This window comes from Neopelma chrysocephalum, unplaced genomic scaffold (assembly GCF_003984885.1).
Source record: "Neopelma chrysocephalum unplaced genomic scaffold, ASM398488v2 Primary Assembly neopelma1_65, whole genome shotgun sequence".
NCBI lineage: Eukaryota > Metazoa > Chordata > Aves > Passeriformes > Pipridae > Neopelma > Neopelma chrysocephalum.
In genome coordinates, this window is record NW_020897722.1 from 2305643 (window position 1) to 2318876 (window position 13234).

The 13234-nt window shown below is 49.0% G+C and overlaps 1 protein-coding gene across 2 annotated transcripts in view; it reads left to right on the plus strand.

The window, feature by feature from the left end:
- CACNA1H (calcium voltage-gated channel subunit alpha1 H) overlaps positions 1–13234 on the plus strand; it is a 151336-nt gene that overhangs the window by 58404 nt on the left and 79698 nt on the right. For both annotated transcript variants that reach the window (XM_027683805.1, XM_027683806.1), the window contains exons 8-9: positions 9217–9309; positions 11197–11977. In XM_027683805.1, the coding sequence (XP_027539606.1) occupies positions 9217–9309; positions 11197–11977 (874 nt within the window). The remainder of the gene's footprint in view (positions 1–9216; positions 9310–11196; positions 11978–13234) is intronic.

The window sequence follows — 13234 nt, forward strand, 5'->3', positions numbered from 1 at the left end:
TGATCTGTTCCACAGCCATTGCCCACTTCACCTTGTGTCGGCTGCTGCTCATGATTGAAATCCTTCCCTGAGGGTTCCTTTATCACCTGGAAATCTTTCAGCTAACACTCTAATGGGAAGGATATCTTCTGTTTGAGTTAAAGTAAAAATTGTGTGTTCTTCAGTGCACTTCTGCTGTGGCCAAACACAAGAATGAGCTCGGGGTCCCTTCTTGTCTGTGCTGTCACTCAGCCAAGAAAGGATCTTGTCTGAGGAGATGGGAAGCACAAACCTGCAATCTGGGACCTACTGGCAGGACAGGGTTGGCAGGGGCATTCTTAGAATCACAGATGGTTTGGGTTGGAAGGGACCTTAAAGCTCATCCAGTCCCACCCCCTACCATGGGCAGGGACACCTTCCACTAGCCCAGGTTGCTCCAAGCCCTGTCCAGCCTGGCCTTGGACACTTCCAGGGATGGGGCAGCCACAGCTTCTCTGTCAGTTTGAAGCCATCCCCCCTTATCCTATTCCTCTTGGATCTTACTTAGTCTACTTCTTCCTGGCTGGGCTGTCACTCAGATATTAATGAGGACCTTTTGGGGGCCTCTTTCTCCATTGCTGGGACCTCAGGACACCTCAGCCAAGCTCTTTACAAAATTCCAGCTCAGGAAGTGTTTCCCCAATTGTACAAGGATCCTAGTAATGCTCTTGCTTGCCTGTCTGCTGCAACCTCTGTTCTCCCACTTCCAGTAGTCTTTAAAAATTTTGGGGAAGAGCCAAAAGACACTGGAGCAGAAGGAAAAGGGTCTGAGGTTTCCAACTGCAGTTGTGTTTGTGTGTGCAGTGTAGTTTTTAGCCATGTTTTTAGAAGGAACTGTCACAGTGGGTGCCCATGTTTTCAGTGCTCATTGAGTACATAGTTTTTTGGCCAAAAGGACTTTTTTTTGTCAAATGGTTCATTCTTTAAATCAGAGATATGTGTCACCAATGCTTATCTGTGCTGGATTTGGCAAGAAAATAGTTCAAAGCTTTTCATTTCCGCTGCTTCAGGATGATGCTTTGTCACTCAACTTGAATCTGGTTTAGATCACTGAAAATATTTCCCTCTAAATCGTGGGGTTCGAGTTTTGTTGGTGTTGCTTTTTTTTTTTAAAATTTGGTCAGCCAAATAAACATCACTTTCTGCACTTGAAGAGCTTTCATGCTGAACGACCAATCTAAAAATATCCAGCCCTTTTAAAGCATCTCCGAGTGTGCTTCCAAGAGGAGTAGTTGCTTTTGGAAAATCTCCTTCATTTTGAAGGTTGGAAGGAATTGTCCCAAATAGCACAAGTCAGAGAGGCCACCTTGATCCCTGGTGTGGGTGTTGGAGGGACCCTGAAAAACTTCTGCAGCCTCTGTAGTTTTGGAAGAGTTTCATCCTGCCTCTATCGTGTATTCTTGTGTTTAGAGTAGGAAGAGGGTTGTCTTCAGCAAGCCATGACCTAAACTGGAGTCCAGTGAGGTGATGAGAAATCTGCTGATCCTGAAGTACATCACAACTGACCCCAGGGAACGGCTGGAGCTGTGTCAGGGCAGGCTCAGGTTGGATCTCAGCAAAAGGTTCTTCCCCCAGAGGCTGGTTGGGCACTGACCAGGCTCCCCAGGGCAGTGGGCACGGCCCCAAGGCTGCCAGAGCTCCAGGAGGGTTTGGATGATCCTCTGGGGCACAGGGTGTGACTCTTAGGGATGGTTCTGTACAGGGCTGGGGGTTGGACTGGATGATCCTTGTGGGTCCCTTCCAACTCAGGATGTTCTAGAGGTCTGTAGTTCTTACGGGGAAATCTTGATTTGGTTTGATTGCCCCAAATCTGCTCCATGATCAGCTGCTGCTGCTGAACCTTGTTCTGGGAGCTTGGGAGAGACTCGTGTGCTGAGCCAAAGGTTCAGCTCCTTCACCCTCATGTCCCAGACTGTGAGCTGGTGGATCCATCCAGGAGAACAAGATACACCCCCCACACTCTGATTAGTGTGAATGAGTAAAGCTCAGACACTTGGACACCTGAAATGTGTTTGGTGTCATAGTTCTGCACAGGGGGCTCCCTCTGTGCACCCTTTGCCCTAATAATCTCTAATATATAATTTAAACAAGTTGTGAGATACACTCATCTATAAGCAAGAATCTCAGTCTGGTTTTGGTGCCCTTGTCCTCCTTGCAAGCTCTCATCTTTCAGTTTTGCTCTGCTGTAAAACTCTGATTTATGGGGCTCTCTCCCACAATGGACTCGTCACTGCTGAAGCTAAACAGTTAAATACCTTCCCTGTGCAAAAGATACTTTACACAAACAATGGAGACAGAGGCTAATTATGCCAGTAAATCAAACCTCATGAATATGGACTGAGGTGGGATTTGTCAGAAGCAGCAGTTGTCTGAAATCAGTTGTCTGAAATCGGGAGGCTTTTGCTGTCAGATGAGGATCTTGCATTATTTAGTGTGAAACAGCAACAACAACTCACCTTCATTTTGTAGCAAAACCTGGATTTGTGCTGGTTTTAAGCCCATAGCTACACTTTCATGTGGTTTTGGGCCACCAACAACAGCATCTCACTTTATTACACACTTTATTGTACACTTTGCTTTTCAAGATCCACTGAGAACTGGTAGCGCTGACCAGGGATTGCATTTATGGGGAACAAATTTGAGAGATCAGGAGTCCAAGACATGCAAAGATGCCCAGTTACCTTTTTTTTTTTTGTCTTGAGAGCTACTTTTTAGAGCAGATTCATGCTTTGCAAGACTCTCAGTTTATAGAGAAACGGCTACAGTGAGCAAGCCCTCAAAGTGAAAGGAAAAGCATCTGTTCAGAGGACATTACTCAGTGTAATAAAACCTGTTGTTCTGACCACTGAGGTTACTTAACAAGATGTTTCATGAGGAAATAATTAAAATTGTGAGGTTGACTTCAAAAATAGTGAATTGATGATCTGCCAAGCACTCTGCCTGTGGAATACTCTTGTTATTCACTGGGCAGTGCTTGGGAGCCAAATCAATGTGCCTGAGAGGGCAGAACCCAGAGATAAAGAGCCTTTCAGAAATGGATACTAAAGGCCTTATAAAACTTACTGAGACCATCATAGTAATTAATAGCTCTCACAATTTATAGCATTGGATCTTGTCTTGATAAAGTTTATAAAAATAACACACAAAAAGGCCCTGCAGCAGGGCCAGGGGAGCGAGGAGGTAAAGAGTAAATAAACCCAAACGAGCACGGCAGGACCCAGGGTTGCTGTTGGGTTCAGGGTAATTGGTTTTGATGCAGATAATGCCCATCTTTCCCCAGAGGACTCAATTTAGGCCGAAGCAAAAAGTGGCTGAGCACAAATTACAGCTGTCAGTCAAGGTGAAGACTTGAAATGGCTTGGAAACACTTGGGTCTCTCTGTGTTTCTGGATCACCTCCTGCCTCAGCCAGACACCGGGAGCACCTGCAATTCTGGAATCAGAATCAGGAGGAATTCCTGCTGGCCAGAGCTGAGCTTTGTAGGGCTCTCAGTAGAGGCTGAGCTGCTGATTTTGGTCCCAGGCTTAGGGGAGGCTGTCGCTACAAATGAAGTTGGTTGAGGTAATTACAGGAGTGAAACGTTGCCACGGGGAAGCTCCGGGGCTGAGCTGTGGTTTCGTGTGCTCTGCCTTCAGTTCTCACCTGTTCAGCTCCACTTCTCACAGTCGCCTTCCCAACTTTCCTCCATTGATTAGTGGCACCTCGAGGTTGATTCCAAGCTGCAGCAGCCCCCCTGGCACCAGCCATTAGTGCCTTCTAATCCTCAGTAATTCAGTGTTTGACTTGGCTAATCGAAGCGGTTTGGGTTGGAGTTCGGGTGGGTTTTTTCCCCCTGGATGGTTCTTTTTTTCTTTTTCTTTTTCTTTTTTAAAGGACAGTAAAGCAAAAAATAACCTGCTCTTGAATCGGCTATAGCCAAGAACTTGCAAAAATTTTGGCAGAGCTCAAAGGCAAGGATTTTTATGATGAAACTTCTTGACATAATAAAAGAAATTGTTCTGTGAAGTAACCCCAGAAAAAACAATGTAAACCTGCTGTCTCCCTGGGAGCAATGAGGAGGTCTGAGTTAATTGCCAGCATCTTTAATCTCCATCTCCCTTGTGATTTTCACTCTGGAGGTTCAGATTGACTCTGATTAGCTTGACTAGAAGACCTGATTCTGTCCCCAATTACGCTGCTGTAAATCAGACGAGCATCTTTATTACAACTGATGAAATTGTTGTGGCATGAGCAAAGCAGGAGGGTCAGAATCACAGAAGACTGAAAAATAAGTCTGATTGTCCACTCTCATCCTGCTCATGTTAGTGGGGTGATCAGGGAGTGCCTGACTGGTGTCCAAGCCAGGGATCGATGAAGTTAAAATTGTCTTTATGTTCACCTGGGTGAGGTTTTTATTAAATTCTTGCAGTGATAGGAGAGAGGATCAGACGTAAGACTGGGGGCTTTAGTACTTGCCCTCATGGGTGTTAATGGGAGAGAAATGATTTATCCCATCCCTGCCCATGGTGTGTGAGAGGTGAAGGACTGAACAAGCAGGGAAAGAGAATCAGCCTGAGCATCATGCAGGGCCTCCAGTGGGTTGGAGAACAGCTCTGTGCTCTGCCCAGCCCAGGCCACTGAAGGCAAAAATCCTTTCCCCAGGCTGAGGGGACATCTGCAGTTTTGGGCACCACAATATAAGGAAGATCTGAAGCCATTAGAGAGTGTCCAAAGGAGGGACACGAGGATGGGGAAGGGCCTTGATTTGAAGCCGTGTGAGAACACTGAGGGCACTTGGTGTGTTCAGCTGGGGAAGAGGAGATTGAGAGGAGACCTCACTGCAGTTACACCTTCCTGGGCAGGGGCAGAGGAGGGGCAGGGACTGAGCTCTGCTCTGGGGGACCAGGGACAGGACCCAGGGAATGGCTGGAGCTGTGTCAGGGCAGGGTCAGGTTGGATCTCAGCAAAAGGTTCTTCCCCCAGAGGCTGGTTGGGCACTGACCAGGCTCCCCAGGGCAGTGGGCACAGCCCCAAGGCTGCCAGAGCTCCAGGAGGGTTTGGATGATCCTCTGAGGCACAGGGTGTGACTCTTGGGGATGGTTCTGTGCAGGGCTGAGGGTTGGACTGTATGATCCCTGTGGGTCCCTTCCAGCTCAGCGTGTCCTGTGATCTCCTCTCCCGCTGGGTCTGCAGCACAATCAGAGCCAGCAGCCCCCTCCAGCACAACTGTGCCAATCATCTTAATGGAATCTTTCAGCTATTTCCCTGCAGCTGCCAATATTGGTGCCACGTACCTTGCACATCTTTTTCATCAGAGCTGAATTAGGAAACGTGTTCTTGCCATCTTATCTCCGTGGATAAATAATTGTGTGTTGCATTTATTGGAGGCTTTGAACTGGTACATTTGGAGATGCTGTTTAATGTGACTCTCTGTGAACAACCATGGCTTGAACAGAATTTAATTACTGAGAATGGATTGCTGAGATTGGAAGGCACAAGAAAGGTGCTCCAGGTCCTTGGAAGACATCTCCAAAGGGCCTGGAGGGCCAAATGCTGGAGGTGCAGTCAAGTGGATTAATCAAACTGGAAAGTGAAGAGAGGAGGAAGTCATTTCTGCTTAGTGAAATAGGTGAGATTGCAGTCAGGGTGCCCCAAGGGAGGAACAGCAGGCAAAGCAAGGCTGGAAAAATATACCCATGTTCTTGGGAGAGTGGTGAGAGCTGCTGGATTTCCCCCTGACTTCATGAAATCCCAGAATGGTTTGGTTTGGAAGGGACCTTAAGGGTCACCCAGTTCCACCCCCTGCCATGGCAGGGACACCTTCCACTAGCCCAGGTTGCTCCAAGCCCTGTCCAACTTGGCCTTGAACACTTCCAGGGATGGGACATCCACAAGTTCATCTGGTCTGAGAATTAAGTGTGTGGGATCAAAGTGTGCAGTGCAGCAGCGAACCTTGTGCAGATGCTTTTGTCTGAGTTCCAAAAATAGTTGGAGAGTTCAGTTTGTGGTGTATAAACCAGCTGTTGGCAGGTTCAGATGGTCTGGTTCCCATTTACACCCAGGCCCTGCTGGGGACGTGCAGCGAAAACGTCCCTGTGAAGTTGTTTGGAGCACTTGAAAGGGCAGCAAGGAAGAAGCCCCAGCAAGGCAAGAATCAGGCTGGAAAAATCTCAGACCCTGTTCCAGACCAGACAGGTGGCTGTGCCTGTGTGTTGTCCTGCATTTCTCCAGAGCTCCCTGATTAGAAAAAGCAGGCAGATGTCTGTGATCCCGCTCTCCTCCAGGACTGCTGCTACTCCCCAATCCCAGCAGCTCTGGGATCCTTCCCCTCGGTACTGCTGCCCTTATGCTGGGTGGTGAGGCCAAGAATGAACCCCCAGAGATGTCAAACAGCAGAAGAAAAGCCCAGAGGTCTGTTTATGCCTCCTGTATCCCCTTGCTTTACAAGTGAGTGGTAAATAATGCAAGTCCTAATTACGTCTTAAATATTCGCAGAGCAGGATGAGCGTTCTGAGCCCTGCGGAGGAGAAACCTGGCGTGTTGATTGATTCTTATTCAAAGTGCTGTCTAGCATGCAAGAAAAATATCTCTATAAATGTTGGTTGGCCCTCAGCGTTGTCTCAGCAGCTGTTTCCCAGGTGGGGAGGTGGCAGCACCTGCAGAAGCCCAAGAGCAGCCCTCAGGAAACTCCTTTTGTGCGGAGGGGTCTGTTGTTAATCATTCTAATATGTTAGATCTGAGGGTTGCCAGCCAAATGCAAATTCAGTGGAGAGGTGTAGCTGATGTATTTGGGGTCTCTGGGCTCATTTGTCATCCCTAAGTGTAAATGGATGGAGCACCTGCTGTGCCAGCTGTGCCTCCAAACAGAGGGAAGGAAGGGAGGGAACTTGCAGAGCACAAAGGAAACGATTTCTTGGGTAATTGGCAGTGATTTGGTTTAGCCTTATGTCACCTCCCGACTTGATCCCTCTGTTTTCCCTGTGAACCTGCACTGGCTGTGAGAGGATCAGCTGCAGAGCACAGCCCACACAGGCGAGGGACGTACCCAGGAAGAACTTTGCTCTCTATAAATGTTTCACCCGTGTTCAGGGAAAGGCAGGAAGGGGCAGCTGGGCTTTGATTGCTTGTCCGTTCCACGCGGCTGAACACCCCGATTGCTGCCCTGATTGTTAAACCCAGGCGGCTTAACCCCTTCCCAGGCTCCACGGGAATAACAGCCCTGGAATCCACACAAAAAATAATGTCTCTTCTGCTGGAAACCATCTGCCAGAGGTTGATCTCTGGGGTTCACGTTGACTAAAAGGATTCTTTTGGGGTTTGTTAAACCCCTGCTACTTCTGGGCAGGTCGGGACAGGACAAGGGGCAGTGGTTTTAAACTGCCAGAGGGCAGGGTTAGATTAGGGCAGGGTTAGATTAGAGCAGGGTTAGATTAGAGCAGGATAAGATTAGATGTTGGGAAGAAAATCTTTACTCAGGGGGTGGTAAAACACTGCACAGGTTGCCCAGAGGAGCTGTGGCTGCCCCATCCCTGGAAGTGTCCAAGGCCAAGTTGAGCAGGGCTTGGAGCAACCTGGGCTAGTGGAAGGTGTCCCTGCCTGTAGCAGGGAGTGGGACTGGATGGCCTTTAAGGTCCCTTCCAATCCAATTCCATGGGTTTATGATTCTGTGAAGCAAAGCATTGTTGTCCAGTTGCTGACCATCACAAACCAGCAGCGAGGGTGGGATATGAAGGAATATCTAATGGATATAAGGAGGAACAGGAGATGTGGGAGATGTTTGTGTAAAGCAGCTAGTGTGTGAGCAGACCTGATTGCTCTGAGTCTTTAGCAACATTGGCAGAGTAAAGCAGCTGCAGAGACAATTTTTCCCTGCTCCTTGGCAGATCCTGTTGGTTGGTTTTAGCTGGAGCTGTTCCTGCTGCCCTCTCGCTCGGCTGCACGGGGGGTGTGAGGTTACACGAGCTCCAACACAGCAAGTGGGTTTGAAAACTGGCTGCTAAAACATCAGCACTGTGACTTTAGGGTGAGGAATCACAGGTAGGTGGGATTTCCCTGCCAGCACCCACGAGTGGATGCAATGAGCCCCGACAGCCTCAGGGAAACTGGGAGTGCTGATGGTTGTGGGTACAGCCAAGCTCTCCCCTTGGACACGTGCTCACGTCCTGAACATCCATGTCTAACCTTCTTTCAGTTCCTTGACTGAAAAAAACAGGAGGAAAGAGTCAAGGATTTGTGTCTGACTCCCTTGAAAGGGCTTTGCCCTGGTGGGCCAAGGCCGTGGTTTTATTCACTGCCTTGACAGCAAGTGCTTTATGGATCAGCTTTTCCCACAGAAAGCCCTCTACACTGATGAGGTTTGATCCTTTTCTTCCCACAGCAAGTTCCTTCGCTGCAAACATGGTTTAAATCAGGGATGATGCCACTGGAATTGGAGGCAGGAGCAGTTCAGGGTTTTGCCAAGGCCACCAAGGCTCACGTTGGTGTGACAAGTCACCGTGAGTCAGTTCAGGCAGGAGCTTTGATTCTGATGGAAATGGTGCTGGAATTCCAGCTCCAGGATTAGCAGCAAGATTGCACCAGAAGTTTGGTGTGTTTTATCTAAATAAGAACTGTAAATCACGTGGTAGAACTCACTTTGCTCTGCACACAGCCTGTGTGGTGTTAATTAAATCCTCAGCTTCTTTTTTTAGTGAAAGGAAGACTGAGAAAACGAGTATTAAATCAATCCTATATTTAATTAAAGTAAGTCTCTTCCATTCAGATGCTTTCCCACTATGATATTGGTGATGCAGTTGTAATCCTGAGCCAGTAGGAATCGCAAAGAAATTGGTTTCGAGGAAACAGAACTGACTCAAAAACTGGGAATTTTATGGGTAGCATCACAAAACCAGGAGCCAAAGGTAAAACTCCAGATCTCTGCACACAGAGGCTTTTTTGATCAGAATTCTTTCTTGGAATTTCTTGGTGCTGCCTCAAAACCAGTATTTCAGGTGGTTTATTTGAATGTTTCATCATTTTAATTGTGCCAGATTCCTGTAGAAACCTCAGGCCAGTCCTTTGGTCACACTAAGCCAACTGGGAACAGAAGTGCAGCAGGTCTGGATGGATCCCAAGAGGTGCTGTGGAATGATGAGTACCAGGAACCATCAGGAGATTGACATCTAATAACTTTTTGGTTGACTTCTGTTCTTATACTTTTCTTTCTCTGTCTTCCTGTAGGTTATAACCCTGGAAGGATGGGTTGACATCATGTATTACGTGATGGATGCACATTCTTTTTACAATTTTATATATTTTATATTGCTTATAATAGTAAGTATGAACTGGGAGATGCTCCTATTCCTTTTCCTTGTGGGGTCAAGTTGTTCCCTGGGCTCTTCACAGGGAAGAGCCAGGTAGGGCTCGGGGTGGGAGACCTTCCTGCTGCCATCAGGTGTGATCATGCAGGTTGTGGTTCGTGCTGTGGGGGCAGATTATTGGCTGTGACAGCCCTGCTCAGTGTCCCCTGTGCTGCACAGTCACAGCCTGTCAGGCCATATGGTCTCCCCTCCCTCTCGCCCTCCCAGTCTTGGGCTTGTCACCTTGATGTGTCTGAACTGCCGTGCCTTGGCCAAGCAACTGTTAATCAGAACAAAAAGCAGAGAGGCTGTAGCTTTCCTTCCTTTAGTCTCCTCAGTGTGCCAGAGGACACCTCCTCTCAGTGGAGGACCCTCAAACTTTTGTACTTCACCTGAACCCTTCAAATAACAATAATCCCAATAATAGCACTGCAGCTTGCTGAGGTCTTACAGTGCTGTCATTCCTAAAAACAAAGTATTACCCACTGGAGGTGCTGGAGGTTGCCTTCAGAAGATGCCATTCCATGTTAATAAGGTTCTGGTTTTCCAGTGGGCACAACCTTCTCCAGGGGTCTACACATGTGGAAAAGGGAAGCATTTCAGTCAAGAAGGAAGCAGAGGGAAAGGTACCTTGTAGTTGTAAGGCAGGACATGGGATGGAGGCACTTAGAAGTGCTTTGGAGGCTGGGTATTCCCTATATATAACCCCATCCTCGTCAGTGTGGGTTTGAAGGCCATGGGAATTGAACCCAGCTCTCACCAGCGGTGGGAAAGGCATGGATCAGAGCACTGAGAGTGTCCCAGTCATGGAGAGCATTTTGAAGTCAGTGGTTTTTGAGCTTTAGCAATGGGCCATGAATAGTAGGGATTTATGCTCCACTGCTCTGAGCCCTTCTCTACATATGGATCCTTGCAGAAAAGCCAGAAGGTGACTAATCTCCAAGTCACTTGGAGCTGGGAAAGGCACCCTTGCTGCTTCCCTGCCAGCATCCAGGCTGCTATTCCAAACTGGAGATCAGCACCACAAACCATCTCCCAATGGCTTCCCCTGAGGATTCCCCAGACAATGGTCCAGATTAAATCCATGTGTGTCCTGCTGAGCCCAGCACAGAGGTTTGGCCCTGCAGACAGTGGCACTTCCCTGACGTCAGTCCTGTTCACGCCCAAGGGCACCAATTCCCTGCTGGGAATATTTGACATTTCCCTTTGGTGGATTTATGAACCCAAGCGGTGAAAAACCAGTTTGTGGGCTCAACAGCTGAGGGAAGAATGCAGCCTTAGGTCACTTCACATTCTTGTCCTTGGGACTTAAAACTCAGTTATCACCCAAGAACACATCAACTCAACCAGGCAATAAATCAGGCCCCTCTAGGAGCACTGAACCTCCTGGAGGTGCATTTCTCTGTGCCAGAGAGACACAAGAGTAAAAAGGTGGATCCTGTTAGGGTGTGATCAAAGTGACTGAAGAAAAGACTCTGTTCCAATACAGCACAAATTGGACTTCAGACCATCTCTCCCTGCAGGTTGGCCAAATGTCCAAGACAGCTTGTTCTGTGGTGGTGACTGATTGACTGATTGCCTCGTGTTCCACCCGGCATTAGTAGCAAATGTCATCCGTGTTGAGGGGAGGAAAGTGGGAGGGCCATTGTTAACAGCTCGCTTTGCCATGGCCAGAATAATTTAGCATGGTTTAGGAGCAAATTTAGCAGCCTGGGCACACGTGGCCGTGACATTTGGTGAGCAGGCCCTGAGATTTGGCACATTTGAAGTCTCACCAAGAAGCCGCACTTCGTGTCCAGACAACGTGCGGTGACGAGGAGCGTGAAATCCCTGCTAATCCCTCTCCCCGTGTTCCCTCCAGGTCGGTTCCTTCTTCATGATTAACTTGTGCCTGGTTGTGATAGCAACACAGTTCTCCGAGACCAAGCAGCGGGAGAACCAGCTGATGCAGGAGCAGCGGGCCCGGTACCTCTCCAACGACAGCACAATCGCCAGCTTCTCGGAGCCGGGGAGCTGCTACGAGGAGCTGCTCAAGTACATCTGCCACATCTTCAGGAAGGTGAAGCGCAGGACAATCCGCCTGTACAACAACTGGCAGAGCAAGCGCCGGAAAAAGGTGAACCCCAACAGCGGCACCACCAACGGGCAGAGCCACCGCGGCCGCAAACGCATCACCTCCATCCACCACCTCATCCACCACCACCACCACCACCACCACCACCACTACCACATCAGCAATGGCAGCCCGCGGGGCCCGCGCCCCAACCCGGAGATCTGCGACCTGGAGCTCAAGGTCATGAAGCCTGGGGCCCAGCTGATGCTGCCTCCCCCGTCCCCCAACCCACAGGGCCCGGCCCCTCGCCCCGACGCCGAGTCCGTGCACAGCATCTACCACGCCGACTGCCACGTGGAGGGACCCCCCGTCAGCTGCAAGTCTTCCAACGCCCCTGCCGGCATCAAACTCTCCGGCCGCGGCAACATGAACTACCCGACCATCCTGCCCTCGCCGACGAGCAGAGTCAGCTCCGTGCCCGTTCCCAAAGGGAAGAAGAACGGGAATTCGCCGGTGGCCGTGGTTAATAGCCCGGTGAATTTGGGCGTGGATTCTTATGGGAAGCTGCAGCAACTGGTAGGAGAACATGGTAAGGATCATCAAATTGATTTTTTTTTTTTTTTTTTGCTTAGGAAAACTGGGCAAAGGGCGAATTGCTCAAGAGCTGAGGTGTTTGTGGTGGCCTTGTGGCTGCTGAAGGCAGAAGAAGGACAGGTGAAGACTGGGAGCTCTGTTCCCTCTGTCCTCGTATTTGCAGTCACTGGGTAAAGCGAGATACAGGATGGTCCAGGCAGTTGTTGGAGGCCTCTTTCCTGTGGTCACAAAACGTGGGTTTGAGCTCATCTCACGTGCCTTGTGATATCCCGGAGGTTCTCCCTCTCTTCCCACCCAAGAACAGACCTGGGCACCCCCTGGAATTACATCTCAGTGAGTGATGGACCTGCCAGCTCCATCCCTGAAGCAGAGAAGCCCCAGGGGCTGGGAGGTACCTTGAAAGGGATGAGCAGGTGAAAACTGGTGGAGAAGCATAAGACAGAGGAAGTGTAAGAAGTTTAAAACAGGGAGGGTCTGCAAAAATTCAAACCAGACACTTCTAAAAACTTCCAGTTCTGCTTTGAGGGGCCCCTGAGCCTCTGAATTTCTTCTTGGCAAGGAGGAGCAGAGGGTTTGGAGGGAGGCCCATGGCCACTGCAGGGTCGTGCTCTGTGCCAGTCCTCAGAGGATGTGAGGAGGGCAGGAGCAGCAGAGCTGCACATCTCAGGCACTCCCCCCTGTGCAGAAGAAATGTGGCACTGGGTGTTCCTGCAGATTTGGAGCTCCATTCAGTCTGAGGAGCATTTTGGGGGACTCTTTTGTACCTCAGTCCCATCCCTATCTGTGCACACTGCAGCAACACCAGAACAGTCAGTGAGGTTTTATCTCCCTTCACATATAAATCACCCACTGGAGCAGTGATTACACGCAACACTTGGGTTTCTATTTTGCAAAACGTTTTTCCAGCCCTTGTAGCTGGAGCTGAAGGCTGAGGAATAGTCTTGAGCCCTCAAACAGTGAAAAGTCAAAAAACATCCAGCTTCTATTTTTTAATCTCTTTAAGCAAAGTCGTCATCTGTTTTTTTCGATGCCTGTGTTTTCCAAAACTGTTTATCTGCGTGTGCATGGACACAAATATTTACCCTAGTGATGTATGAGCCTAGCTTGGGGGGGGTCACAGGAAAGGTTACTTGCCAGAGAGGTTGGGTGGCTTGTCTTTGTGAATTTTTTATTTTTTTTTTTCCAAGTGACCATACAAAAGGGTAAAAGTGGATTGTTTATAGAAACCGCCTTGGGCAGCCGCTTCTGAACA